The sequence below is a fragment of the Alosa pseudoharengus genome, unplaced genomic scaffold, assembly GCF_046254945.1.
Source record: "Alosa pseudoharengus isolate Yale_2024_CS ecotype anadromous, Long Island Sound unplaced genomic scaffold, YU_APseudo_1.1 YU_APseudo_1.1_scf_4, whole genome shotgun sequence".
Taxonomy (NCBI): domain Eukaryota; kingdom Metazoa; phylum Chordata; class Actinopteri; order Clupeiformes; family Clupeidae; genus Alosa; species Alosa pseudoharengus.
The window spans coordinates 40,056,317-40,082,234 of NW_027468774.1; the positions used below are offsets into that span (position 1 = coordinate 40,056,317).

The 25,918-nt window shown below is 45.8% G+C and overlaps 1 protein-coding gene across 2 annotated transcripts in view; it reads left to right on the forward strand.

The window, feature by feature from the left end:
- Positions 1-1,345: 1,345 nt before the first annotated feature.
- ppp1r9ba (protein phosphatase 1, regulatory subunit 9Ba) overlaps positions 1,346-25,918 on the forward strand; it is a 57,698-nt gene continuing 33,125 nt past the window's right edge. The window contains exons 1-2 of one of the 2 annotated variants that reach the window (XM_076266290.1): positions 1,346-1,472; positions 2,743-4,284. In XM_076266290.1, coding sequence (XP_076122405.1) covers positions 2,803-4,284 — 1,482 coding nt within the window. In that variant the 5' untranslated portion in view covers positions 1,346-1,472; positions 2,743-2,802. Of the gene's footprint in view, positions 1,473-1,612; positions 1,778-2,742; positions 4,285-25,918 lie in introns of those variants that run through there. The other variant, XM_076266291.1, reaches the window with a different exon arrangement.

Consider the following 25,918-nt stretch of genomic DNA (forward strand, 5'->3'; position numbering starts at 1 on the left):
GTTCATGGGGGGCCTTACAATAAAATAATTTATGTGTACATTTAGTGACCGTACACCAACAAGGATTCCCGGGACACTGAAAGACCGGGGTACACGAAACTTGGTGGGCATGTAACCCCACATGGATAGCATGGAAGCGTAGTTTTTCGTTTTGATCTGTAGCCCCCCCGCTGTACTGGACCCCCCGAAAGGAGGGTAGGGCAGACACAGTTTTCTGTGAATATCTTGAGAACCGTAGGGCCTAGGATGACCAATTTTTTCCGTATGTTTGCCTCCAGGGATCATGTTAACCCATTCAATGTGCACACATGTGCATAAACAGATACACACGCACACACATACATTCACAGTAATCATACGTATGACACATACTCACACAGTAGACATATGTACGCATACATGCACATGCACAAACACACATACGCAGGCAAATACACAAGCACGCACACACACACACACACACACACACACACCCACACACATAAACATAAACGTGTACACGCACACATGCACACAATTCAAGAATTTCTCAGAATTATGAACAGGCAAGATGGGGGTGGGGTTGTATAAAATAAATTTTACATGTGAAATCTATGAACTAATCATGTTTTGGTACTTGTTGTCTAGCAGATACCAGTGAGAATTGAGTGTGACTAATGCAATTTAGTGAGACAGTTAGAATCATATAGGCCTTTCAGCGTGATTTATTTTTGTGGAAAAAATGTGCTGGACTGGGCGGCGGTCATATTTTGTACCGCTCTGCGGTACATCTAGTTATTTCCCAGTATAGTATTTTCTTTTTCTGTAAAACCTGACATTTTTCGTTAAAATATGTAGAGTCAGGTTAGTCAGATCCAGCATATACACTATATATGGATGGCGTACAATATTGCCCACTGCTGGGCAGCTGTTTCTCGGGAATTCCCTCATTTCACCTCACGAGGTCGCCGAAAGTCAACTCGTCAACTTAGTTTGGTGCGTGCACCTCTTCACTTGTTTCGTAACTGGTCCCGCCGTGGACCTCGGCACACCTGCCATCAAATCTTTACATGATCAAATAATCTCTCCTTATTCCTGAACATCTGGATTGAATTTGTACAAATGCCATAATTCAAGTCAGCTATAACTGGTTGAATGTGTGAACTGGGAGCGAAATACTAGCCATATTATCTCAAATAGAATTGTAATTTATGTCAGTCATGTAAATTAAATACATGACTGACAAAGTTATTGTACACTACTGCTTGAAGGGTTAAAGAGACCTGTGATGCCATATGCCGGAGGTAGTGCGAGAGGAGGGGGCAAGGCGCGCGCAGGATCGCAGCGAACGGGAGAGGGCAGGCGTCAGTAGCCCAGTGTGCGATCGCGGGGGGAATCGACAGGGCGAACACGGGTTGTGGACACAATGGATTCTCAAACTGACGGACTGTAGGTAGCGGCAGGACGAGCCTTTGATGAATGCAGGAAAAAAGGTAACATAGACAACCTGCGTTGAAATGTAATGTTTCACTGTTCACTGTTATTTGTCCTTTCTTGGTTTTGACACGAATAGGGAACTGTTATATGGACAGCAGAAGATGCAGGAAGCGACGTAGCTGACTCTAGGCATCAGGCAGCTGAAAAGCGAGGCCCTTCTTATCTGCAGGGTCCTAGTGCCATTACTGATAGGCTACATGTCATCCTGAGAAGAGGTTGTTGACACGGTTGTATTGTTAGTGGAGTAAACAAATAAATCATCTAGTTTCTTCAGATGTGTATCCGATCAAGCCAACTAAAGGTATTCTTACTATTACTAACACTGTTTTTTATTACGCGTTTTTATTACTGAGTCTGCGATTAGCACGAGACTCGCTCACAACAAAGCCTGCATAAGGCATGGTAGTTCAAGGGCTCCTGCATAAACCGCTAGACTCAAATGCATCCCAATTTATTGTGTGCTTTGTTCCTGTTAGTCCTTATACATGTTTTTCAGATGTCTTGTCTTCCGCGACTAACTGTTTGTATTTACGGCGTTGTATGACAACTTTATGCCCTCTAAAATAAATGACGCCGGATAATTAGATGGTGGTCAAAACCTCATGTCTGTCATAAGAGAAAGGCTTGTTCTGCTATGCGAGAAACATTTTTGAGGGAAGTGATATAGTTGTCTTCAGACCTGTTTCACAATAACTGCAAAGGAAATTGTGCCTGGAGCCTTCTCTGCCTTTTAGGTGAATGCTATTTTATTACAAAAAAGTATTGAAACACAATAGGTGTGTTTACGTCTGAAATACGTTTGTACACAAGCTGGCTGTAGGAAATATGTCATAACATTGGTATAACTTGTATAATAATAAAATACAGTGTATTCCATTTAATACAATATGAGGTAATGGCTGCAATGCAACCTACCCTCCTTGATGAATCACAGGCTAAAATGGACAAGGGTTTGTGTTTTTCTGTTTGCTTGAGATTATGGGTACATTTCAGAAACAGTACACTCGTTATACAGAAGTCAATGCAACATGTGAAAAAGTCCATAGGCTACCTCCCTCATGGAATTGTTTACCTGTGCACATGTTCATATTTATATCTGGTATGGTTACTGACCTAAATGTCTGTCAAAATATCAGAGTTGACTAGAGAAATTATGAAATGCTGCTGATTTGTTTGTGTGTGTAAATCAATGTCCAGAAACGACTCATGCTCTGTCCTGTCTGTCCTGTCTATGTTGTCTGTTTCCTCCACACTGCTGTTGCTCAGACGGAGAAGCAAGGGGGGGCTATGACGTTTCAGCTCAGCCACAGCAACGCGTGATCAACCATGATGAAGACAGAACCCCCCTCTGCGGCTAGTGCCACCGCCCCCACCTCTCTCCGGAGCGCCTCCCCGCACAGGAACGCCTACGAGGCGGGCATGCAAGCACTCAAGCAGGCCACGGACACCCTCAACAGTGCGGCCAATGGTGAGGACGCCAAGGATGGCAAGGCGCGGCCCATGGGTCGAGGCCGCCGCTATGGCGCCAACGTGCATCGCATCAAGAACATGTTCATGCAGATGAACTCCCCGGGCGATGAGGAGGACCCGTCCAAAGTCAGCGACCAGGTGCGCTTGTCCATCCCGCGAGCCAGCAGCCTGACTGACAACTTGGACCAGGGCGCCCTGGGGCCAATCAAGGCGGCCACCAATATCTCGGAGCGGGCTAGCCGCTTTGACGGTAAGGTGGACGGGGGCATCCCCCGAGGAGCACCTGCTGGTTACTCCAAGCTGCAGGAGATGAAGAAGATCTTCGAGCAGCGCCAGTTGCAGGAGAAGCAGGTGGCCACCAACAGGATCCTGTTGAAGAAAGAGCGTGCCTCTGGCTTTCAGGACGGGCGCCTGGACGTTGTGGTCCGCTTCAATGGCAGCACCGAATCCCTGGACAGCCTGGAGCCGCCGCCGCCACCAGCCGGCGGAGGTCCGACTGAGGCCGTCTCGCCGACGGTCAGCCAGCTGAGCGCCGTGTTCGAGAAAGCTGAGCTCCGCAACAACGTCCACCGGTCCTCCTCTTCCTCCGTCTCCCCGCTATCCTCGCGAGGGGTCAGCCCCATCCCAGGCAAGCCGGCGCCCCCTCCGCCTCCCAGCTCCAAAATCTCAGCCAAGAAGGTGCGTATATTGCCCCCGCTGGATGGGCAGCAGCAGGAGGAGGGGGGAGCTCCAGCGGAGGAGCACGAAGCTGCATCAGGGAGCCCCAGAAACAAAGCCCGAGTCCCGGCAGAGAGGGCCGGCTCGCAGGGTCCCCTGCTAGGAGACAAGGCTCAGGCAGCCCACAGCTTTGCCACAACAGAGCCGCACAAAGATGGCCAGGACCGACCTGGGCAGGAGGCGGGTGCCCGAGGAGCGGAGCAGCTTGAAAGGCTGGCCAAATCCGGGGAGCAGGGAGATGCAGGCACCCCAGAGGCGGCGAGCAGACTGGTCCAGGCTGAGGTGCACGCCTCCTTAGAGAACGGCGAGGCTCCTGGGGGCCCGCAGGTGAGGGTCATGGAGGACGGCGTGGAGAGGCTGGCTACGGGACTCGTGGGCGAGGAGGACGAGATCGAGGAGGAGTCCCGGAAGGAGGATTACTCCGAGGGCGACCTGGTGGACATCAGTGCCTACAGTGGCGTCGGTGACGATTCGGGAGGCAGCCAGCTGGACGAGGATGAGGAGGTGGACGACGACGAGCCCTACGAGCCTGAGTCCAGCTGTTCTGAGATGGCTGGCCTCCCTGCTGAGGAGGAACCGCCGTCTAACCGCAAGATACGCTTTAGCGTCGATCCAATCAAGGTGAGTTAACACACCAAGCTGTGTTCGCTGTACTATAGCCATGTAAACTATGCGTTAAATATTCAAACAGTCACAAAATGACTCAAACTCCTTGCTGGCTAAAGCTGTTTAATTTTTATATGTTGCTGGTCTTACTGGCGAGGTGGTTACTGTAGTCTCAGAAGCCTACTGCTCACTGTTAAAGGCATCTGACAGTTGTGATTGTGTACTGCATAGCAGTCCTGCTTGCATCAAATGGAGGTCAGGGAAGGGTCAGATGAGACCGATGTGAAGCCAAAACAGGTGGACATGCCTGTGCATGTGAAACATTTACAACTCAAAACAAGAAGGGTCTAAGAAAGGTGCTGACTCTGGGCTGGACTTGGGCCAGATCTGGCCCTGGTTTGAAATGATCCAGCTTTGGTTGCTATCTCAGATGGGAATTTGACATTATCTACATAGAAAATGGTTGCCAGTTTGTGCTGAATAATTCCGAGTAGCTAGGTTTCAGATAGTCTATGGATAATAACATACACGTTTTGAGGATGGGGCTAATGCAACTCTCATCAGGATTTTTTTTTTTCTGATTTAAATGTTGGGGTAAAAGTTCACATACTGAAACTTTTCTCCAAATGCCTCTGAAACTCACAGTCACTCACAATGTCTCACATGACATCAGGACATTCATTTCAGGTTTCACAAATAAGACGGTGCTATTTCATCGCTATGGTTACTCGGTCCCCTATCTGGGTGGTAAACATGTGATGGTTACATCACAAGTGGCTCTGAAAAGTGTCAATTCAGTGCATGAATTATTACTATTATTATTATTTTTAGTATTACTGCTTAAACATTTATAGTAAGATGTTTATCTGTTGAAGTAGTTTAAATAAACAGAAGGCAACTAAAAATCCCATGTTATGATATCTGTGATACGTAGCCCTTATAAGCTTACAGGTCGTCAGCTATTTGACCTCTTCTGTGAGTCACTGTGCAGTGGAACATTGTCTGACAACGAATGCATCTGGTCTATTTTAAAAAGGCAATGGCGTCGATAACAAGGACATATGGGCCTTCTCATGTGTCCGTCAAGTCGCTGTGATCTGTCCGACCTAAACGGTCCCTGTAGTTTATGGCTCTGGCCGTGCTGTCTGATGTCCTTCTCTCTGGAGACCGCTGGCTGCCTGGCCGAGCGCTTTGCAGCAGCAGTGGCATCAGGGACGCACTCGCTTGTGAAACTTGCCGTGACACGTCATGATTTCGCTGTCACTGAGAAGCAGTTCCCTTCAGTGCCCCTGCCTTGGCAGCAGTTTGGTGACTGCAAAAGCTGTTGAGTAAGACATCTGAAAAATAGCCCTTTGGTTTTTTAACTACCCACTGTAAATTCCAGCTACTTATATAATCGTACAGTAGCTGCTCCACCTGTGAGTAACTCGCTTCAGCAGATTCAGGATGAGATTAAAATAGTTGTAGGCGATGAGAGTTTGCAGAGCAGAGGTTTTTCAACAGCTCGCAGAGTGATGGTGTCAGTGGGTTTCGGTGTCTCATTTAAAATGACCCCGTGTTATTTTCACTCCTCTGTCGTAGTGCATTTGGTTCTGCTAATAGAACAATGTGCTGTATTTTGCACATTTTGCATACTCTTGAACTGGGGATAGGTGTTTCCCACTCAGCTGTCATTTCATGAATTTTGCTACATCTGAAGTTTTTTGACTTTATTATGACAGGACAGTAAAGAGGCAGACAGGAAGTGAGTGGAAGACAGAGATGGGGTGGGATCGGGACATGATCGCTGGTCAGATTTGAACCTGGGTCCCCGTGGGCACTCGGACCCGTATATATTTCATACCAACGATATAGCGCGATGATATTGTTAAAATAAATGGTGAATTAATTTTTCGCGTGTACAGAGGTGACCAAGAAGCTAGCAATTCTTTCCAAGAATTGCCAATTCTTTCCAATTCCAAAAAATATTGCTACACCACAATACTCAATATGTTGTCCAACAGTCAATATGTTGTCCAACCCATTGCACCGACACTGGATTTTAGGGTTCCCCCACCTGCCAAATCCCACTTTAACCACTGACTACATCACATTGTATTATCCATCCAACCCAACCATCACCTAGCAACCCTAATACAATATTACTGTCCTACCTCACCCCCTTGGGACTGAGTGATGATGGTTGCTCATATGCACCCCTCCATACCACCTAACAGGATAAACAATAGAGACTGTGCCTACAGATCACTTGTTCCACTCCAAAAAAGAAAGGGAGAGAGAGAGATGAAGGAAGGGGCAGGAGAGAGACAAGTGCTGGCATTGTGTCTCAGTCACTGGGGTGTCTCCTCTACGACCCTCTGGACTCTCGGAAGCATTTAAGCGGCGCTGCCACCGCCGCTAGTTTGGTTGTTCCTCTGCCCTTTCAGGTCTATGAATGGCGGCTGTGTTGGTAGGAATCAGGGAAAATAATGTGCATGAATTTAAATGAATTTTGATGGTGAAAAGAAGGGGAAAAATAAATTTCCGTGAGAAGCTGCATTGTGTGAGAAGGGGTGACAGGCGTCCAGTCAGTATTATGGATGGATGTGATCGGGTGGAGCATAGAAAGACAGAGATTTGAATTTCATTTAACATAAGTTTATAACCAAAGCGACTTCCATTACATTACAAATATAACTTTTTTTTTTTTTATAAAGTAGGGGCATATTGAACCCATCTTAGTGGTAGTTGTAGTGGTGTGACAGGCAGCACCTTGCTCTTCCATTTGAGGCAGAGGAACAGTACAAGATGAGAGCAGATCATGTATTGCAAACCAGCAGCTGACTCTGGAAACCAGATCCACGCCAGACCTGAGCTGGATGTCATGCAGTGGAACTTGATCGTGGAAAGAGGACAGAGCCAGATGGGGGGCACAGGGTGGCACAGACCTCCCCCAGAATCCAGTCAGCCACCCCAAGTGCCACCCCACCACGTGCCACCCCACCAGAGATGGGATAGTTGGGCTTGTCATGAAACGTCTCCAAGTATATTGTTTTCTTAGCCAAAACAAGTGTTTCTCATTGATTTGATGCTGGTCAAATCAATGAGGCTGTATAGGGTACATTGTGATGCTACAGTATGCAAGTCCTGTGTCACTGGACTCAAGAACAAATTTCTACCACTGTAATGAATGTTCTCCATGCTCATTTAGATTATATATGGTGGAAAACTCTAGTGGAAAAATCTAGTTTCTAGTTTGCTACTGCTTCACTTGAAAATACTCTTTCTTGTTGCACTGCATCTACGAAGTTATGTGCCTCAGATGTTTTAGGAAAACTTAAGTTATTTGTTACTTCATATGTCAAGTTGTATATTTTCAATTATTCTTGACATAAAATAGTTTGCTTAATGCATAATTTGATATTGAATGTAAGGCTATATGTATTTTACTTGTCACATGTTTTGTTTATGTGCTACCCCTCTCTGAGTCTATGCCCCAGTCCGGCCACCCCATCAACATTTTTGTAGAATCGCCACTGGCTGCGTAGGTGATAACTTACCTTCACCTTGTGATGTCTTTGTAGCTTCTGTGCTCTCAGCAGTGCATCGTGAAATATGGGTTGCCCACTTTATCTATTGTCACAGACCACATGGAAGTAAGCAGTTCGAACAGCCATGTGCCAACCAGGATGTTATCTCTCCTTGTCCTTTTGACACAAACACAGTTCACTAAGCATAGACAAAACGTTCTTACCCTTTAACCAAAACATATTCAGAGGAAGCATTTTTCTCCCTATTCTATATGTGTCTGAGTTATACTCAAAGCTGAGAAGGATCACACCTTTGGGTACATTTCCAAACATGTTGTTCGTTAAATGATAAAAAGGCTACTTTTGAACACTTGTGGTTGCCCAACGATGCATATGAGAAAAGCAGTCAAGAACAAGACCTAGAAACCAATGGAAAACAAGGTCTCTCTGTGCCCTTTCCTCACACACCAGTTGTGTCCTGTGACTCATCAGTCAGTGCTGTGTGTGTGTGTGTGTGTGTGTGTGTGTGTGTGTGTGTGTGTGTGTGTGTGTGTGTGTGTGTGTGTGTGTGTGTGTGCGCGTGTGTGCGAGTGTGTGTGTGTGTGTGTGTGTGTGAGTTTGTGACATTAAAATAGGTCTGTGCCCCTACTCGTCGTGTATGTCAGCATCCGTGGGCAGCATTCCCTCATCTGGTCTGACTGGTTCCGAACCCTCATAGTGCTCTGTTTGGAGAGTCTCTTTCACGAGACAGACGTCTGGCCTCGCCGTCACTTGTTTCAACAGAACCTCTGTGGCGCTCCAGCTTCTGAGGTTACGTATGTCTGGATAGACCAGAGACTCGTGATGTTAGTGCAGGAATCACTTACACAAAATGCACACAAAATGTACACATTTAGATGATTTTGTTCTCTAAATGATGTTAATGTATTTCATGTATAGACTGCAAGACACAAGAAGGCCTGTCAATATGCAATGTATTGTACATATGGGATTTCATAGGGGCCAATTGGCAAGTAATTTACAAATTAAATAGTCTTATAAGGTGTAAGTGCTCATTTGCTTTGGATGAAAGATGAACTATGTGTTGTGCAGTAGTGACAGACAATGGAGATTGGGCTGCTAGAGTGGGAGGAGAAAGTAGGTTGTTTGAACTTTGCATATTTGCTAAAATCGATAGTGGCTACACAAGTGAAATTGAAGATTCATCCATCACAGTTTCTTCAGCAAGACATCTAGGATGTGTAGATGTTTGCTGTAGTCACAGTGCCTAGGCTAGTAAACTAGCATAATATAATTGAAGTTGCTCATGCTCCATCTATCATGCGGCAATTTTAAATGTTGATTCTATTTGCAATGATGAGTCAGTCTTTTCTGGTACACATTATATTCAAACTGTGTTATAATCCAGTCTGACTTCCTTGGCTGACTAACTCACACTCTCAGACCTCAGCTCTTAGCATTTGAATGCCGATACTCTTGATTATAGCTGAGTTTAGGTCTCGACTTGGCTCCATTTAGACACTAGACTGTGTCGCATACTGTGAGGCCAGGTTGAGGGTGGTGGCCGGCTCAGACTGTTGGCATGGTGACGTAGCCCAGGGTGACGCACTGTGTTTAAGCTTTATGACATCATAGTGGGTTTGAGCTGGGTGGATAGTGTCACAGAGAGCAGTAATGATGAGGGGGCAGCTCACTCAACCCTCACCCTCAGTGGCCAGAGTAGCTGCCCTCCACACTCATTATCAGGAAGCCCTGGCCTACTGTCTCCTCTCCAGTCCCCTACTTTTGCATATCTAATCTGCTTCTCTCTCTCTCTCTCTCTCTCTCTCTCCCTCGCTGTTCTTGCTCTCCCCTTCTTTCTCTTTTTTACCCTATCTCCCTCACTTTCTCTGTTTCTCCCCACCCCCCTCCCTCTCTCTACCCCTTCTCATTCTCCTTATCTACCCCCCTCCTCCTTCAGTTGGTCCCAGATTCCTGCACCCTGCTTGTCTGTCTGATCTGGTCAGATTTATGTGTGATCTGTTTATGTGTGAACAGTCAGGGGATTACAGTGTCTTCCCCAGATAAAACCTGCCTCTGGCCACTGAGAGACCTACTGCACTCAACTGTACATGCTCAAGGGTCTACAGTATATGTGTGTATGTGGATGTGTGTGCATGCGTATGACAGCGTTGCCTGCAAACTAACCTCTGTGTATTCTAACGAGAATGACGGTGTTTTTTGACCTTACTGTATGTACTTGTGTAATTTGAATGCATGTCCCTGTGTATGTATGTATGTGTGTGTGTGTGTGTGTGTGTGTGTGTATGACCCTGTTATTAAGTGCTTCCTGGTCCCAGACAGACTTGGGCGGTCCCTCTTATCCCCCCAAAAGGAAGGAAGTTCTCCAACAGTGGCATGCGTGGGGGGGGGGGGGGTGTTGGGTGTTGCCATGGTTTGTGGTTTATTCTGGAAAATCTGGAGAGGAACTAGAAGTGAAAACCAGAGAATGGAAACCCACAAAATATTTTGGTTCAAAAGTATTAAATCAACTGGAGAGAGTTATGAGGACAATGAATGAAGCCCACTACCTTATATGATGTCCTTTTAATGTCTTCACTCCTGAATACTATAAACAGAAATCGATTGAATTATGGTTTATGGCCTTTATAGTTAGCAGGACAACACTTAGCACGGAAATAGTAGTTTGGAAACATTCTAAACAAATCTGGACTATCCATGTCGTAAGAGCAAGAACTCTAGACGGTGAGCGGGGTAAGGATTAGGTAATCTCCGTCAGACGGGAATAGAGGCAGAGACAGAGGGACGGGAGAGGCGGAGGAACAGGGGGAGAGATGGGGACAGCTTGTGCTAACATGTGGCATGGGCAATATCAAGACATCTGGTCCACCACAGGGTGCTGTAAGACGTCTGTGTGATTGGTTCAGGACTTTTTGGAGGAGAGACTCAGTGTGACCCTCCTGGAGTGCTACGCTAAGGACCAGAGGAAGAGCTGTCATGGTTACCATCAGCTAGGAAACACAAAATCCCTCAGATTCGTTAAAATGTACTTATACTTATACACTTATCTTCACTGACCCTACAAATTCCTTTAGTGTTTACTAAGGGTTAATTTATTCACATTGTCACGTTGATATCTGGTGGAACACAGCATTCTAAAATCCCTTAAAAGGGCGTCAGTGGTATTGTGAGCCAGTCATGCTTTATAGGCCTACTGCAGAGGATATGGTGGCCATAAGGGGTTGTTGTTTATTGGAGGATTGCCTGCTTCAGTCACCTCAGATGCTGAATAAAGAATGATCCTTTGTTGCCTTAGTTGTCACCTTAATGTTTGTTTGTTAGCTATTTGCTAGCACACAAATCAGGAGGGCCTTTCTGAAATGTTCAGAGTATGGTTTTCGGTTCCAAATTAGTAGGTATGGCAGAAGCGTAGGATATTTACTGGAAATCTCCCACTTTTTTTTTGTCTGAACGTAAACAACAACAAAACAATAAAACATATTCTGACCAGAATATGACCGGCAAACTGAGGCAGCAGATGTCTTCATGCTAAAATCGTAAACACTCTCTTCCTGCAGCAGAGAGAGACAGAGAGGGAGGGAGGGAGAAAGAGAGGGAGGGAGAGAGAGAGAGAGATAGAGAGAGAGAGAGAGAGGGAGAGAGGGAGCACGTGGCGAGATCTGCTCCATTTGGGCAGCTATTTGTGTGACTCAGGCATCTTGAGCGGTCACTGGCCAGCGGGCGGCCTAAAACACTGCCTCCTTTGAGTCGGCCCCTGCGCACTGGCTCGCCAGCTCTCTCCCCGCTTATGATTTAACTGTTGTGGCATGAGCCGTAACTGAGGTCAGTAACTGCCGCTATTTCAGAGATATCGCACAGGGTCCCCCTTTCATTAAAGTTGTCAGCGAGAACAAAAAAGCTCATAACTACCAAGATACTGTAATTGAGCAGCATTCAGTGCCCCACATTTTAGAGGAGACACAAAGATATGATTTATAGTCAGGGTCATGACTCTAGCAGTCTGGAAATGTCTCTGAGTTGCATGGTAATGATGTTGCTTGATTGAGTCAGAAAACCAAGTGTAGTGTCGGCTGTGTGTTGCTACCGCATTTGGTTTAGCAGCTGTTTTCCTTTGTGGTCTCAGTTAACCAGATTAGCTTTGTACCTGCGCTTAAAAATAGAATGGCGGCGCTTTTCACTTTCCCAGGATGCTTTGCTCCATGCTTAGCCTGTGTTTGTCCTGTAGTGCTAGGTCCTGGTCTGCTTCACAGCAGGGGGAATGACAATCTCTCACTCCTAGAGGACACATAAGTGTGCATGTGTACATGTGTGTATGCATATGGGTGTCGATTTATGTATGTGTATGTCTGTGTGTGTTTGTGTGTGTGTGTGTGTGTGTGTGTGTGTGTGTGTGTGTGTGTGTGTGAATTCTATATTTCTGGGTGAAGAGGGTTATCTTAGCCATGGCTTCTTTCTGCAGTTCACTGTTGCTTCAGATCAGCTGCATATCCTTCCATTCACCTCAAAAGGGACAGTAGCCTCTTTTAAGGCTCCTTACACCCTTGAGCAGACTAGAGCTGAAAGTCTTGGTAATAGTGTATTTTTCCTGGCTCTAGTAAGTAGAGCATAAATCTGGACCATTGAGCCTCCTCTGTGACCCTAAACTAGGGAGGGAAAGTGTGCAGATCTTAAAAAGAAAATGGAGATTCTCTTCTTTATGTAAAAGATACTGTACAAATGTCAGCAGGAGACTAAAGGAGAAAAAAACTGACATTTAGAACGTACCCTGAAGGAAGGTGCTCTGTTTACCAATATTTGCATAGATGTCACTTTGATCCTATTGGCCTAAAATATGCTCGCTTTTCAGAACGTCACAGAGCTTGTGGCAATATAGCACCTGGAGTTATGACCACCTCAAGAAAAGTGGGGGACTGTAACTTCACACAGACGTTTAGTTTTTTCTTACTATGGAGAAGAATCATTATGCATGCTGTGCACAGGTTGTCACTTCATTTTTGAACTGTGCCACGCCATGCATCAGAATTAACTGAAGGCATGGCCTGTATCATTAACCATGGACACAATTAACTTAATTGATAGTGAACTGTCTTACGGTATTAATGGCTTAAGTATACAGGCTCTTCTCATGCTAGCAGTCAAAAGAATTGGAAGCAATAAGAGTAGATTCTGCTTTTGTATCACATGCAGTGCGGGCACCATATATGTTTCATTATGATTCGACTATATTTGGCAATTCTCACTGTTCGGTCTGAAAAAACCCTAAAGATAAAGATTGCACCTCAGTCAGCTAATCAGTGACACCTGCTGACAGATTCCCTCTCAAAGATTCCCTTCTGAATTCATTGCAGCTAAGCTCAACTTGCCAAAGAATGATTATAACATCAATGTTATAAACTGGAGGGGTCATATATTGTAATGTGTGCTCTATATTGTATATGTATATGTTTAGAGTATCTCAACTTCCTCCCCATGCACTACAAGTTCATATAATGATGTATTGAAATGCAGCAAGTTAGATTAAACCTTTGTTTTTATGGTGGTACTTATTGCACCATATCTGGCAAGCCACACTTCTTCTCTTGGAGGGATTTAATGGGAGAGACCACTGAGTGTGCTTTACCTCACACTCTTTTTAAAGATCAACCCACAGAGGGAGGAAGTGGAGGTTTTTTCAGGGGAATTGATGTAAGTCAGATGCTTCAAACACTTTCCTAGATAGCACATTCTCCACCCACATTCTGGTGCCATGAGGGAAAGAGGGTGCTCAGAATGTCGGCTAGCTATCTCCGGGTTTTTTCGGTCCATGGAATGACATACTTCAGCATACAGTATATTCAGCTATTTTACTGTCACCAAGAAGTATTCTAATTAGAGGGTTGGACAAATGATTGCACAAGGCATGTTTGCCACTATATATTTTGAGGTGTAAATCAGCCATTAGGGGGCCAGTCTTTAAGGGTTAGCATAGGCTATATTGGTGCCAACAACTTTGTTTCTCATTGACTGGTTCCAAACATGCAGGAGTGTGACCAATCTGTGGGGTTCTGGTTTCTGTGGTCATCAGTCATGTGGCGGCTGGTTCTCCATATTTTGGTGCCAGAAATGAGCATTATAAAAGATATCGGTGGTCATTTTCGTAGCTAGCGCAGGATTGGCCAATTTAATAAATGTCGGTGGTTATCTGTCACTCTCTTTAGATGTAGGAAATGCTCAGCACAGGGAAAGGAAAACTCAAGGACATGTTTTGTGTTTTGCAGAGTCCCAGATGTAGACTTGATCAATCCATGAGAGCAATCCTATGTGTCCCCCCCTAATCCCTTGCCAACCTGATCCTTTAAACACAGACAATAATCAACTCAATAATGCCCATGCCATACACAACACAACATAACACAGCACGACACGACACGACACGACACGACACGACACGACACAGCACAGCAGCACAACGCAGCACAACACCACACAACACCTGTGTATTGTGATTTTCAGACCAGTGGCCTAGAATGTACCCATTGGCTCATAACATGAGTTTCACGATGGAAAATGCTGGAGAGATGGTCTGCTGGCGTAATAATCCAACCCCTGGTTATGAAAGCGGAGAAACCCTGCTCAGGGTTTGCCAGTGGAACAAATGAGAGGGACTGGATGACTTCAGTGATTGTGCAAGAGCAGTCGCCTCTCTCTCTTTCTCTCTTTCTCTCTCTCCCTCTCTCCCTCTCCTTTTATTTCTGCTCAGTTATCCTCTTTCACAACCCACATCTGTGCTGCCACCATTCTGATAGAATTCTAGGGAAGGCCATTGCCCTACAGGCAAAGAAGCCTTCCATGCTGCAAAAACAGCACATTCGAAGCGATCTCCATTAATAAAAAGTGTATCATGGGGATTTTCCAAACCCCTTTTTGCTCTTGCTGGATATGTAAGATAAATCCATTCCACCATCATGATGGGATTCAGGCTACTTTCAGGTGTGTTCTATGTGTAGTACAGTTCCAGTCCTCATTTTAATTATCTGTGTTTACTACCAGCGGGATTAAAATGACATTTTAATTTTTAAAAGTAGTTCCCCTTGTTTGGTTGTGTGTGTCTTATCTCACTATTTTGTGTTGTCTCAGGGCTATATCTGGGCTGCTCTTCTCTGAGAGATTATGGCTATTCCTGGCTTACCCAGGGCAACATGACAGTGATAGATGACAAGATCCACATCACACTGCATAGAGGGAGAAGCCATGAGAGAAGCTGTGTGTCGTTATGTGTGATAGTGTGAGAGATAGTGTGTGTGTGTTAGATTGAGGGATAGTGTGTATTTGCATTTGTGTGTGTGTGTGTGTGTGTGTGTGTGTGTGTTCGTGTGTTAGAGACTTTGGGGTCAGCTAATGATAAGCTGCAGTATGGGGAAAGACCTTCACATTCTGCAGGGCCTCAAGGTGTAATGTGTCCTACTGAACCTTCCCTGAAAATGAACGTAGACCTCTCTCTCTCTTTCTCTCTCTCACACACACACACACACACACACACACACACACACACACACATACTATATCTGTGAAAGAGAACTCCAACAGACATAATATGAGCCCTAATTCGAGTGATGGGCCAAGTGTAAACTCTTAAGTCTAACTTTGGCTAATATAATATCTTGGTTAAATCAATTTGCTAATTTAACTCCATGGGCAAGACCTCAAGTGCAAACAATGATGAGTGAGCTAAATCCTCCTATGCACCACACACTGAAAGTTATGTACGAGAATGTTGCTTGTTGACAGATTTTGCACTTGCTTCACCTCAAGCTAGTGTGTGGTGAGTGTTCTGGCACATAATGGCCACCATGCATCACCCAGGTGGGTGCTACACATTGGTGGTGGTTAGTGAGCTTCCCCCTTCGATGTGAAGCGCTTTGAGTGTCGTGAAAAGTGCTATATAAATGTAATGTGGTGTTGTTGTTGGGGGCTACAGTATATCTTGACACCATTTTTTTCCAAGACTGGTACAAATCCGTTATGTATGCATGCAGGCATGATGTTAGCATTGCACAGTCATGGCATGGGCACTTCTTGGTGTTTGGATGTCAGCTAAACTTATTTAGCACTTAACTGCAGAGGGTTCCTCTTCGATTTGTACTCACTACACTATACACCTTGACATTTCGGTAATTACACAGTGAATTGATTCAGTTAGGATGTCAGAAAGTGCAGGCATCAGGACCAAGTTAGTAGTACCATCCTCCATTTTCTAAACTGTTGGTTTCATTAATTGGAAAAAAAAAGCAAACATAGAGGTTGTGACTCACCGTAAGTAGTTATGCCCTTAATCCAACTGGGAGACCTGAAGCATATGTGCTCTAATGTTGACATGCTTTTCTGATATATACTGTATGATGTGTTTGTCATTTGAGCAGAAACTGGAATGGCTATTTTCCCGGTCACTGTTGATGAGAGGATTTAGTTATGATTGTTACAGAGATGGATAAAGGAGAAGAGCGTTTGTGCCAGGGAGTGGGCAGGCAGGCTCTCTGAGGGCCTGAAAGGACAGCTACCTACAAGTCTCTAAATGTCACAGATATAAGCACCATATCATTAGGCTTGAATGCTATATTAATTCAAGTCCAAATCCTCTAAAAAATAATATGATGTACTTAAGTTATTATCCATAATTACATGTCACCAGTCACTACACTAAATCACTAATATTAAGCACAGCCCCAAACCCCATATGTCACATCATGTTCCAGCAGTGCATTATACTTATCCATTAATTAAAGGCACATTGTGCTGGGCTTTCAGCTTTTTTAATTCATTTTGATGTGATATGATCATGTGAAGGAGAGAAAAACACACCTGTAATTGCCACCCCCTACCTAGGCCGCTCACTACATACTGTAGCTGTTATGACCTGCTCCCCTTTGTCACAGCATGTAGCCATAACTGACTGTGACTGACTGTGCAGCCATGTGACCTGGCCAACCAAGCCCTGTCTGGCCCAACCTGCCCCCTCTCTGCCCCTCTGACCCCTTTCCTGGTCCAGATCAGGGCCATGTCCCTCCAGCGGCCCCGCCGTGGGGGTCTTCCCACTTTCGCTTGATGAGCCTGTTAAAGGCTTGGCGGGTCCCAGCCGAGCTGTGGGCGTGGACGAGGCCGGCAGCCCTCACAGAGCCATCACGGAGCACTCGTGCTAATTGGATTAGCACAAGAGCTTTATCCAATCAGGGCAACTGTCAAATCTGTGTTTGTGAGAGGCCATGCTGGAAGCTGACTTCAATTGTGAAGCCTAAACAATGCCTTCTCGAATACCCCCCCCCCCCACTACCCACCTCATCCCCCGCACACTGATTGTAGTACCATCTCGGAGCTCTTTGGAGGGGTGAATTGGTTTAAAGCGGTTTGGTTATCAGGGGGAAGGAGGTTAGTTTATGAATGGAAATTTGGTTAAGACTCTCAGACGAGTAAAATCGTGCTTCGAGTCAGAGCAGTAGCGTTTAATCTTCTTTTGGGTCTGGACCAAATGTCAGAGAGTATTTTCTATGCTATTTGGACGTTGTTTGTGTTTGTTTTTATTAAGGCTCAGTCAACTGGAAAGTAATAGCAGGATATTTTTCCCGGAGCGTTTTCATGCCTGCTGTTTGCGATGCTGCATTCCTTATATGTGGGTAATATCTGTCACGGGTACCTTAAGTGAAAGACCAGGGAACCCACAGCTGTTAGGATGGGTGCCAGATCAAGTCCAAATTAATTACACGCGGTCTGTGCCATATCGGCACTAGATTCCTCACCAGCTATATGTGCCATAGCAGAGCCAGATTCGTCTGTACGTTCATCTGGGACGGGAGACTCGGGAGTTACGTTGAGCAAAGCCCAAGAGTGCGCGGCTGCGCCTCTAAGCCTTGCTCTGAATAAACAGTCTGCTGTCACTGAGCCCTGCTAATGCCGCCTGCGTGTGACGAACAGTGAAGCAGGCAGTTGGTCGCGGCCTCTGTGACCTCAGGCGCACTGGTGGTCCGGCCCAGCACTGGGTCAGTCTCGGAGAAAGGGTTTGGACCGGGTCAGTCTCGGAGAAGGGGTTTGGACCGGGTCAGTCTCGGAGAAGGGGTTTGGAACGGGTCAGTCTCGGAGAAGGGGTTTGGACCGGCCCAGCACCAGGTCAGTCTCGGGCTGGTGGTGTGTCTGTAGCAAATGTTGGACGCTGGAACAGATCTGGCCCAATTCAGGCCCAGTTCTGCCAGTAATCTGATTCTACATTAGGGCTAGCACTGTACCAGGTTGGTGCCTGTGGTTCAGTGTGTTCTACCTTCAGCGGCAGGGAGGGAGGAGGGGGGTAATTGGGGAGCGAGAAGTCAGTCTGTAAGAATGAGGCAAAAGGTGCCGGAAATAGCCTGCAGCAGTGAACAGGAAGTGAGGGCACCCTGCTGCTCTTGGTTTTCATCTGCTTCACATGAATATGCAACCTCTTTGTCTCGCCTCTATCACTTCTCACATTTTCCTGTTTGATCAGTCCACCCCCACCCCCCCCCCCCCCACACACACACACACACCCCTACCCCCTGCAGTGCAGCCCAGTTTGTCCCCTGTGCTATACATTTCTTTACTTGTCTGCTATTGAATAGTATTTATGGCTTTTTTGTGTATTCAGATCCAGCCTTTTCTTTTTCCAGGGTTGGTGTTTGAAAGTTCCATTTACTTAGGGTCCGTTTACTGAGATCCACTCGTAGGGCGTCCCTATCACCTTGTCTGTTTGCCAAAGGGATAATCCAGCCCATGGGTAGATCTGTTTGGCTACCAAGCTGGGCGCTATTTAGAAACAGTCTGTTCTACTACCAGAAGGCCCTAAGATACTAAGAGTCTAGCTAAGCACACTGTTTAAGTGAAAAAGAGGTCAGCAAGAGCCAAAGAGGCTATATACAGTGGTTATAATAACTAAGAAGCGAAAAACATCTGCAGTCGTAAAAGTGTGGGATGTTCTCAGTAATGTGGGCGGGACATCTGTGTACAGGGGAGCAGACCCATGTCGGGGTCAGCAGACAGGCGGGTTTCTCGAGGTTTGGACAGCTGAAGCACCAGCCTGTTGGTCTGTTTGAGATTTCCATTCGAATTTTGAGAGGATTAAAGCCTTGCTGGTCTTACTCACTTGTCTCTTGTGACCTTAGTGATGCAACATTTTTTGAGGACCTTTTTTGGGGATATTCTCCAGTCATTGTAGACTCCAGAACAGGTTAACCTTTATCAGTATGTAGGATCTTTGGAACCCCCTGTTCGTTTGTGATAGTGTGTGTGTGATCGTGAGTGTAATCTGTGATATTCAGAGCCATAGCGTGGTATATGCTGTGGTGTGATTTGTTTGTGTTTGCTGATGGGTGTAACAGCACCTTTCCCTTTAAGCCCCTTCCCCTCGACCCCCTGACTCACACATCACCCCCCCCCCCCACACACACACACACACACACCACCCTCAAATATGCCCACACTCATCACACCTTCCCCACATTCTCTCATTAGCTACCACCACCCAACCCTCCTTGGCACACACACCTACCCACACACACACACATACATACACACAGACACAGACCTGTGAACCTCAGCTGACAGGAAGGAAGAGGTGAGGAGGCTAGTCAGGCCGGGAACGCCTGAGAGGCAAGGAAGAGAGAGAGAGAGAGAGAGACAGTGAGAGAGAGAGGAGAGAAGGTGAAAGAGAGGGAGAAGGAGAAAGAGAGAGCACTAAAGGGAACTCCAATTAGAATAGGAAAGAGATACATGTAGGAAGGTAGGGAGAGAGATAGAGAGAAAGAGATAGAGAGATTATACGTACTGTATACGTACATGTATGCTTTGGCAATACAAATTGTATTTTTTGTCATGCCAATAAAGCTCAATTGAATTGAATTGAATTGAATTGAATTGATTAAAAAAGGGACTGAACTGAAAAGAAAGGAAATAAGAGTGTGGGAGATGTTTACAACGAGCCACTGCTGGCTACGACATGAAAGCTCTCTGGAAGGGACGTGTTTTGAATAAAAAAGACAATTCATGAATTAATCCTGTAAAGGGGACTGTGAAAATAAGGAAATGGGCCACAAAGTCAGACACCAGACAAATGAGTGTCTGCATGTACACAGTCAAGTCACACATTACAGAGAGAACGAGAGCGACACTAGAGAGGCAAGATAAACAAGCGTGAACACGAGAGACACAAAGACTTATCGATTAAAATTGTCTAGCAAACTTCAAGCAATAATTAGGCTGTGACAGTGAAATCGAAAGCTTTGTCTCATTTCTATCTGTCCTCCAGTCTTCGCTCTCTCTCTCGCTCTCTCTCTCTCTCTCTCTCTCTCTCTCTCGCTCTCTCTCTCTCTCTCTCTCTCTCTCTCTCTCTCTCTCTCTCTCTCTCTCTCTCTCTCTCTCTCGCTCTCTCTCTCGCTCTCTCTCTCTCTCCATCTCTCTCCTCCATCTCAGTTGCTCCCTCTATCTCAGATCTTCACCCCGTTGCTCTTGTTATCTCTGTCTAATGAAGCCGGCCCCTGCTGTGTGACTGTCGACTGACGCAGGCTTGCGTTTGCACCATTTCACCAAACTGCCAAAAAATGACTCGCACGGGCCTATCCTGACTCTCTCCCACTCTTTCCCTTTCCCATCCCCTTCATCTCCTCTTCTCCCTCTCTCTTTCTCTCCCTCCCTCACTCTCTCTCTCTCTCTCTCTCTCTCTGTCGTTCAACCTTCTCAGATCCCTCTTTTCTGAAGAACTGAAAAGATTTTGTATCGTTGTGAAGGGCTTGGCCTATAATGTTCCTCCCTCATCTCTGCTCCTCTCTAAGACATGTTGATTTCCTGCTGGTGTCCCCCTCTTCCTCTTCCTCTTCCTCTTCCTCTTCCTCTTCTTGTCCTTAGCCTACCATGTCTTCTCATTTGTATCTATTCCATGTTTTCTAAAAGCGATGTGTCATTGACCGGTCGAGGTCTGCTGGCTTCACAGGGCAAAAAGCTAGTCTGCTTATTATGGGTCTGCTTATTATGAGTCTTTTTTCTCTGTAGTCCAGATGGTTGGTTACTGGCCTGCATACTGTTATTCTTATTAGCTGGTGTGCACAGACTAAACTGTACTGGTGGCCCATTACAACCCTGCCATGTGGTCATTGCAAGTCATTTGTATTCTGGGTTTCGTTGTATGCTTCTCTTTTCTGATAGACTAGACTGAAGCTTATTTGAGATTGCATCTCTCTCTCTGTTGTAACTGTGTTCTAACAGCTCTAACAGGTCTACCTGGAAATAGATATCTTGATCTCAATGAGACTGCAATAAGAATAATGAATAATGGAAAAGTATTCTGCTATTTTACACCAGGAATGTGCATTTAAAGTGCAGTGTCATACTCACCCAGAGCTGTTGAGAAACTAAAAGTATTCACCGGCTCGAGAGTAGCTCTTGTTCACATGACTGGTCTCAGATTTCAAGTTACTAATGCAGAAGTCTCACAACCTGACAGTTGTCTGCAGCACAGTGATGCCTGACTTCCATTACTGTTGTGAAATCTGCACTGGGTTCATGTGCACATCACATACATACATATGGCTGTGTGTGTGTGTGTGTGTGTGTGTGTGTGTGTGTGTGTGTGTGTGTGTGTGTGTGTGTGTGTGTGTATGTTTGCGTGTGTGTGTGTGTGTGTGTGTGTGTGTGTGTGTGTGTGTCATGGGAGGTGGGTCATATGAAAAGGTATGTCTGTCATTCACAAGTGTGTATTATATATGTGTGTGTGTGTGTGTGTGCACGTGTGTTGTTTGTTGTGTTTGTATGTATAGTGTGTGTGTATGTCATGATGTGTGAGGGGAGCATGTTTATAGAACTATGGAGAGGCAGTGAGCAGTCTGCCCCTCATGTCTGTGTCAGTACGGTGGAGGTGGTTGCCTTGAATAACTGCATTATCATCTGCCTCATTGCTCTCTGGCCCCCAGGACTCAGTCATCTGCACACTGATATCACCTCGGTTAACCCTGCTAATGTGTGTGTGCGTGTGTGTGTGTGTGTGTGTGTGTGTGTGTGTATGTGTGTGTGTGTTTGTATGTGTGTGTGGTTCAGGGGTATGCAGGACAGTGGATGTCTGCAGAGGATGAGCGAAAATGTTTGTCACATTAAAGCTCAGATATCATCTTGAGAAACTACATGTATGGAAACATAAGAATACTAACTAAGAGACAGTCGCTGGTGTTATTGGTATTAAATGCAAAACAATAGCAATAAGGTGTAGAAGAACAGAGGAATGGCTTTACTGAATGCTTTGTCTTTTCAGATGTAGCTCCTTGGAAAGTATAATTAAATATATTTAACTTCTCCTTATCTGCAGCGCACTGGATTTGCACAGTGGTGAGGCTGTGATTAGAAATCCTCACAAGGTAGTCCTTAGTAGCAGAGGAAGGAAAGAGCTTCCTATGCAAACGTGTTTACCACAGAGGCAGGCAGACAGGAAGTGCTAAAAAAAAACATCAGAACGCAGCCCCAAGTGCTTTAGCATGTGTGGTGGTAGCAGATCATCAGCCGGCCAATCACAGTCCACCGAAGACGACCAACTAGGAAGTGTGGCAAGCTCTCACCACGCCTAAGCATTTTTTGAAGATCGGAAGTATAGATAGAAAAGCAGTTGATTCAGTGCACATGTGATTTCTCACACTGATCTCATGGCAAGTCACGTTCACTGGATTTCACATGGATTTATTTCTATAGATATAGCAATAGGTTACGTATCCAAATGAGCAGACACTTTACTAATTGGGCCAATAGGTTTCTATGTTTGGGTAACCACTGACATCTAGCCGCTTGCGGCAGCTTTGCTGGTAAAGCAGCAACAGCAGCAGTACTGTAGCTTCGCTGTTATTCTCAGTCTGTGTATTTGTTGTGTTGTCTTGACTTAGCCGTCGCTACGGACTTGTTTTGTGCCCTCTGCGCTCTCTCTCTCTCTGTATGCACAGTGGCCCTTAAGGAATCTCATTCTGGACAAGGCTAGTCTTGCCCCAAAATGTCTGTCTTTGTTGTGGTCGTCAAGGAGGAATGCTGGCGTGGCCAGAACACCATTATAGGGCTCTCTTTGTCCTCTAGTGCCACAGCAAATGAGGAATAGAGGGAGAGAGAGAGAGAGAGGGAGGAAAAGAGGGAAGAGAGGAGGAGAGGGCTCTGACTGAAGGGCTCTGGTCCTCATATAGAACAAGATCAAAGCTATTAGGGATCCTTGTGCTGTTTTAGTTTGTTTTGTTGGGCTCTTTAACCTGCGTGAACATTGTTTGTGTGTCTGAAGAGGCCCTCATTAGTCCAAGCGCATTGGGTACGGCTGTTTCAGGTGCTGTTTTTGTTATGTTCACAGTACCTGACATGCAGATGCACTCTGCACAGTCAAACATGCACCTGCACAAACCTGTGTATATGCACAATGTACACATACACACACACACACACACAGGCACACAGTCACACACACACACACACACACACACACACACACACACACACACACACACACACACACACACACATACTGTACACACACACACATACACACACACACACACACACACACACACACACATACACAAACTCATACAGGCATACTGTAGATGCATTTTGTTGCACCCCTGGTTAGAGACGCATTGGAGAGACTGGTCTGTTTGTTTCACTTTCCCTGACGATCCCTGACAGACATGCACAAAATGCATTCTCCAGAGAGCTTCTGCGTGTCTCTCCCCTCTCCATTATCCACACTTACGTTAGTTACCCTGTTCTCTCTCTCTCTCTCTCTCTCTCTCTCTCTCTCTCCAATGTCGCCTCCACCTCTGGAACTTCCCTCTTTATCTTCCGGCTTTTTCTCTCCTTCCTCTCTGTCATTTCTCTCGTTCTTGAGTCGTATAATCTTCTGCCCATATCTACCACCACCGATAACTCTCGTCCTCCCCTCCACTCTCTCATCAGTCTATCATGGCCACAGATTTATTTACCGTCAGTGGTCCTGCTGGGACAAGGGCAACCGAACCAAAACAACAGCTGGAGAGAAACAGGCCCCGTGTAATTGTGGGATTGCTGTCTGGGGCCTATGGGGAAGAGAGAGGGCGTCGAGAACAGGAAGTACTCTTTCTCTTCCTCTAGTGACTGGAGTCCCCACACTCTGTGATCACGTGCCTGTCTTTCTCTGTACTCGAGTAAACAGCGTTGTTACCCCAAGCAAGGTGTCTATTCTTTATGAGATTGTGACTTGCTTTTATTTGCAAAACTTTGCAGTGCCTATCATTGTTCTTCTGTGCATGAGGTAGCATTCAGAACCTGTTTCAGCTATAAAGATACTATTCTATTTAGCCATGTCAATTGCAGGGCGCCAAGTGCCCCCTTCAAAAAGTTCTGTTTAATTGGCGTGCTGTTTCAACCAGCTAATTAGCCAAGCTACAGTACCAGACAGACGCCACCCCAGTGCAGAATCAGTTGCTCCCTGTGCCAGCGCAGAGAGGCATAGATAAATCAGAGCGGGTGTCCTGACCCTTTGGCTTTTTGCTTCTCTCAAGGGAGACAGACGGCTGGGCCCGAGTCACTGGTCATCGTTATGAGGGGGCGAGGAGAGTAGTCTGTCACACCACCACCCTGGCACAGAAGACACACAATGGAATCAAATAGGACACTGGCAGTTGCAGTGCCAAGCACTGGCTGTGGGACTGAGATCACACAATCATCATAAGCCATTTATGCAAAAGTGGTCGGCACTTTTAGCTCTGGTGGTTCTCTTAATGCAGGGGTTCTCAGGGTTCCTCTGTTACTGGTCCCCTTTCACACTGCATGTCTTTCATGTCTCCCTGTTCTGCATACTTGATTGAACCTGTATGTGGCAGTGTTGATTTGCTGAATGCACCTAATTTAGCTCATTAAGAGAGTTATAATTACATTGACTTCAGTCAGGCATGCTTGGAGCTAGGTTAGGTATTTAAGATAATGTAAGACAGGGTGGGTTGGGGGGTGGGGGGGAGGGTTCCTCCAGCAGCCCTTGAAGCCCTTTTTCATTGGTGTGACACGTGTTGTAAAGCCTTAGCTTTGCATTCATGAAGAAATGTCCTCAATCCAAAGTCTCAGCACACTTTCTCAGCCTTAATAACAAGAAGCGATAAAATCGCAAGATTTACTGTAATTCACATTAGAATGAAACCCATTAGTGAAGCCTGTTATAAAGGACAAGAATAGAGCGCTGACACTGAGGAAGTCAGCTGTCCACAGGGCTGCATGTATTAAGGACAGCACTTGCTAACACACTCAGCCTTTTTAATGAGAAGCAGGAGAAGACTCACACCACACAGTGGAGAAGTCCACTGGTCAGCCCTCACACTGTAGAACCCTTTGGAAGAGCTCTCCCCAAAGAGATACCTTATGGAGAATCCACATACACACACTGGAGAATTATTTAGGAGAACACGCACACTGGAACTACTGTCATTAGTGTGGGTGTTTGTGGAAACCCTGACTGGTGAAGCTTCACTGGTCTTCAGAGATATCTAATTTTGAGATCTGTAAAATGGCACTAGTGAGAGAAATTAGCATGAGGTTGTAAGAGAGACATGATTTCTGGATTTTTGTTCTGTCAAACAATATTTTGTTCTGTCTCACCATATTACAACTCATGATCACCACCATTACTTCCTAATATGGATTGATAAGCCATCAGCCTGTATAACACCATTTGCAAATAGAGCCAGTCAGTGATAGCGATAATGCTAGTTAGGGATAGCGGTACACTATAACATTCAGTTTCTTGTATTGTTTTTCTAGAGTCTGAATTTCTGCATAAGATAGAGCACACACTAGCCCCTTGTTTGGCTAAATAAGTGGTAGAACATTTTAAGATTCTGTTAAGGAGACAAGCCAATGAAACCCCCCAGGGCTTATGATTCCACCCAGCATTCTGAGAGGGCAGTAGGGCAGGAGCTCTGTGTTAGCAGTTGTCATGGCGACAGCTGTATTAATGGGGGTCTGGCTGTGTGATTGGCTGGGGTCACCAGCACACCTTGGGGGCATGTGGGCATGTGCGGCTGTGACCCCCTTTCCTGCCTGAGCCCCCAAAGAGCAGGGAGGGTGCTGTTACCACGGACACTACAGCGTCACTTCAGGGCTGC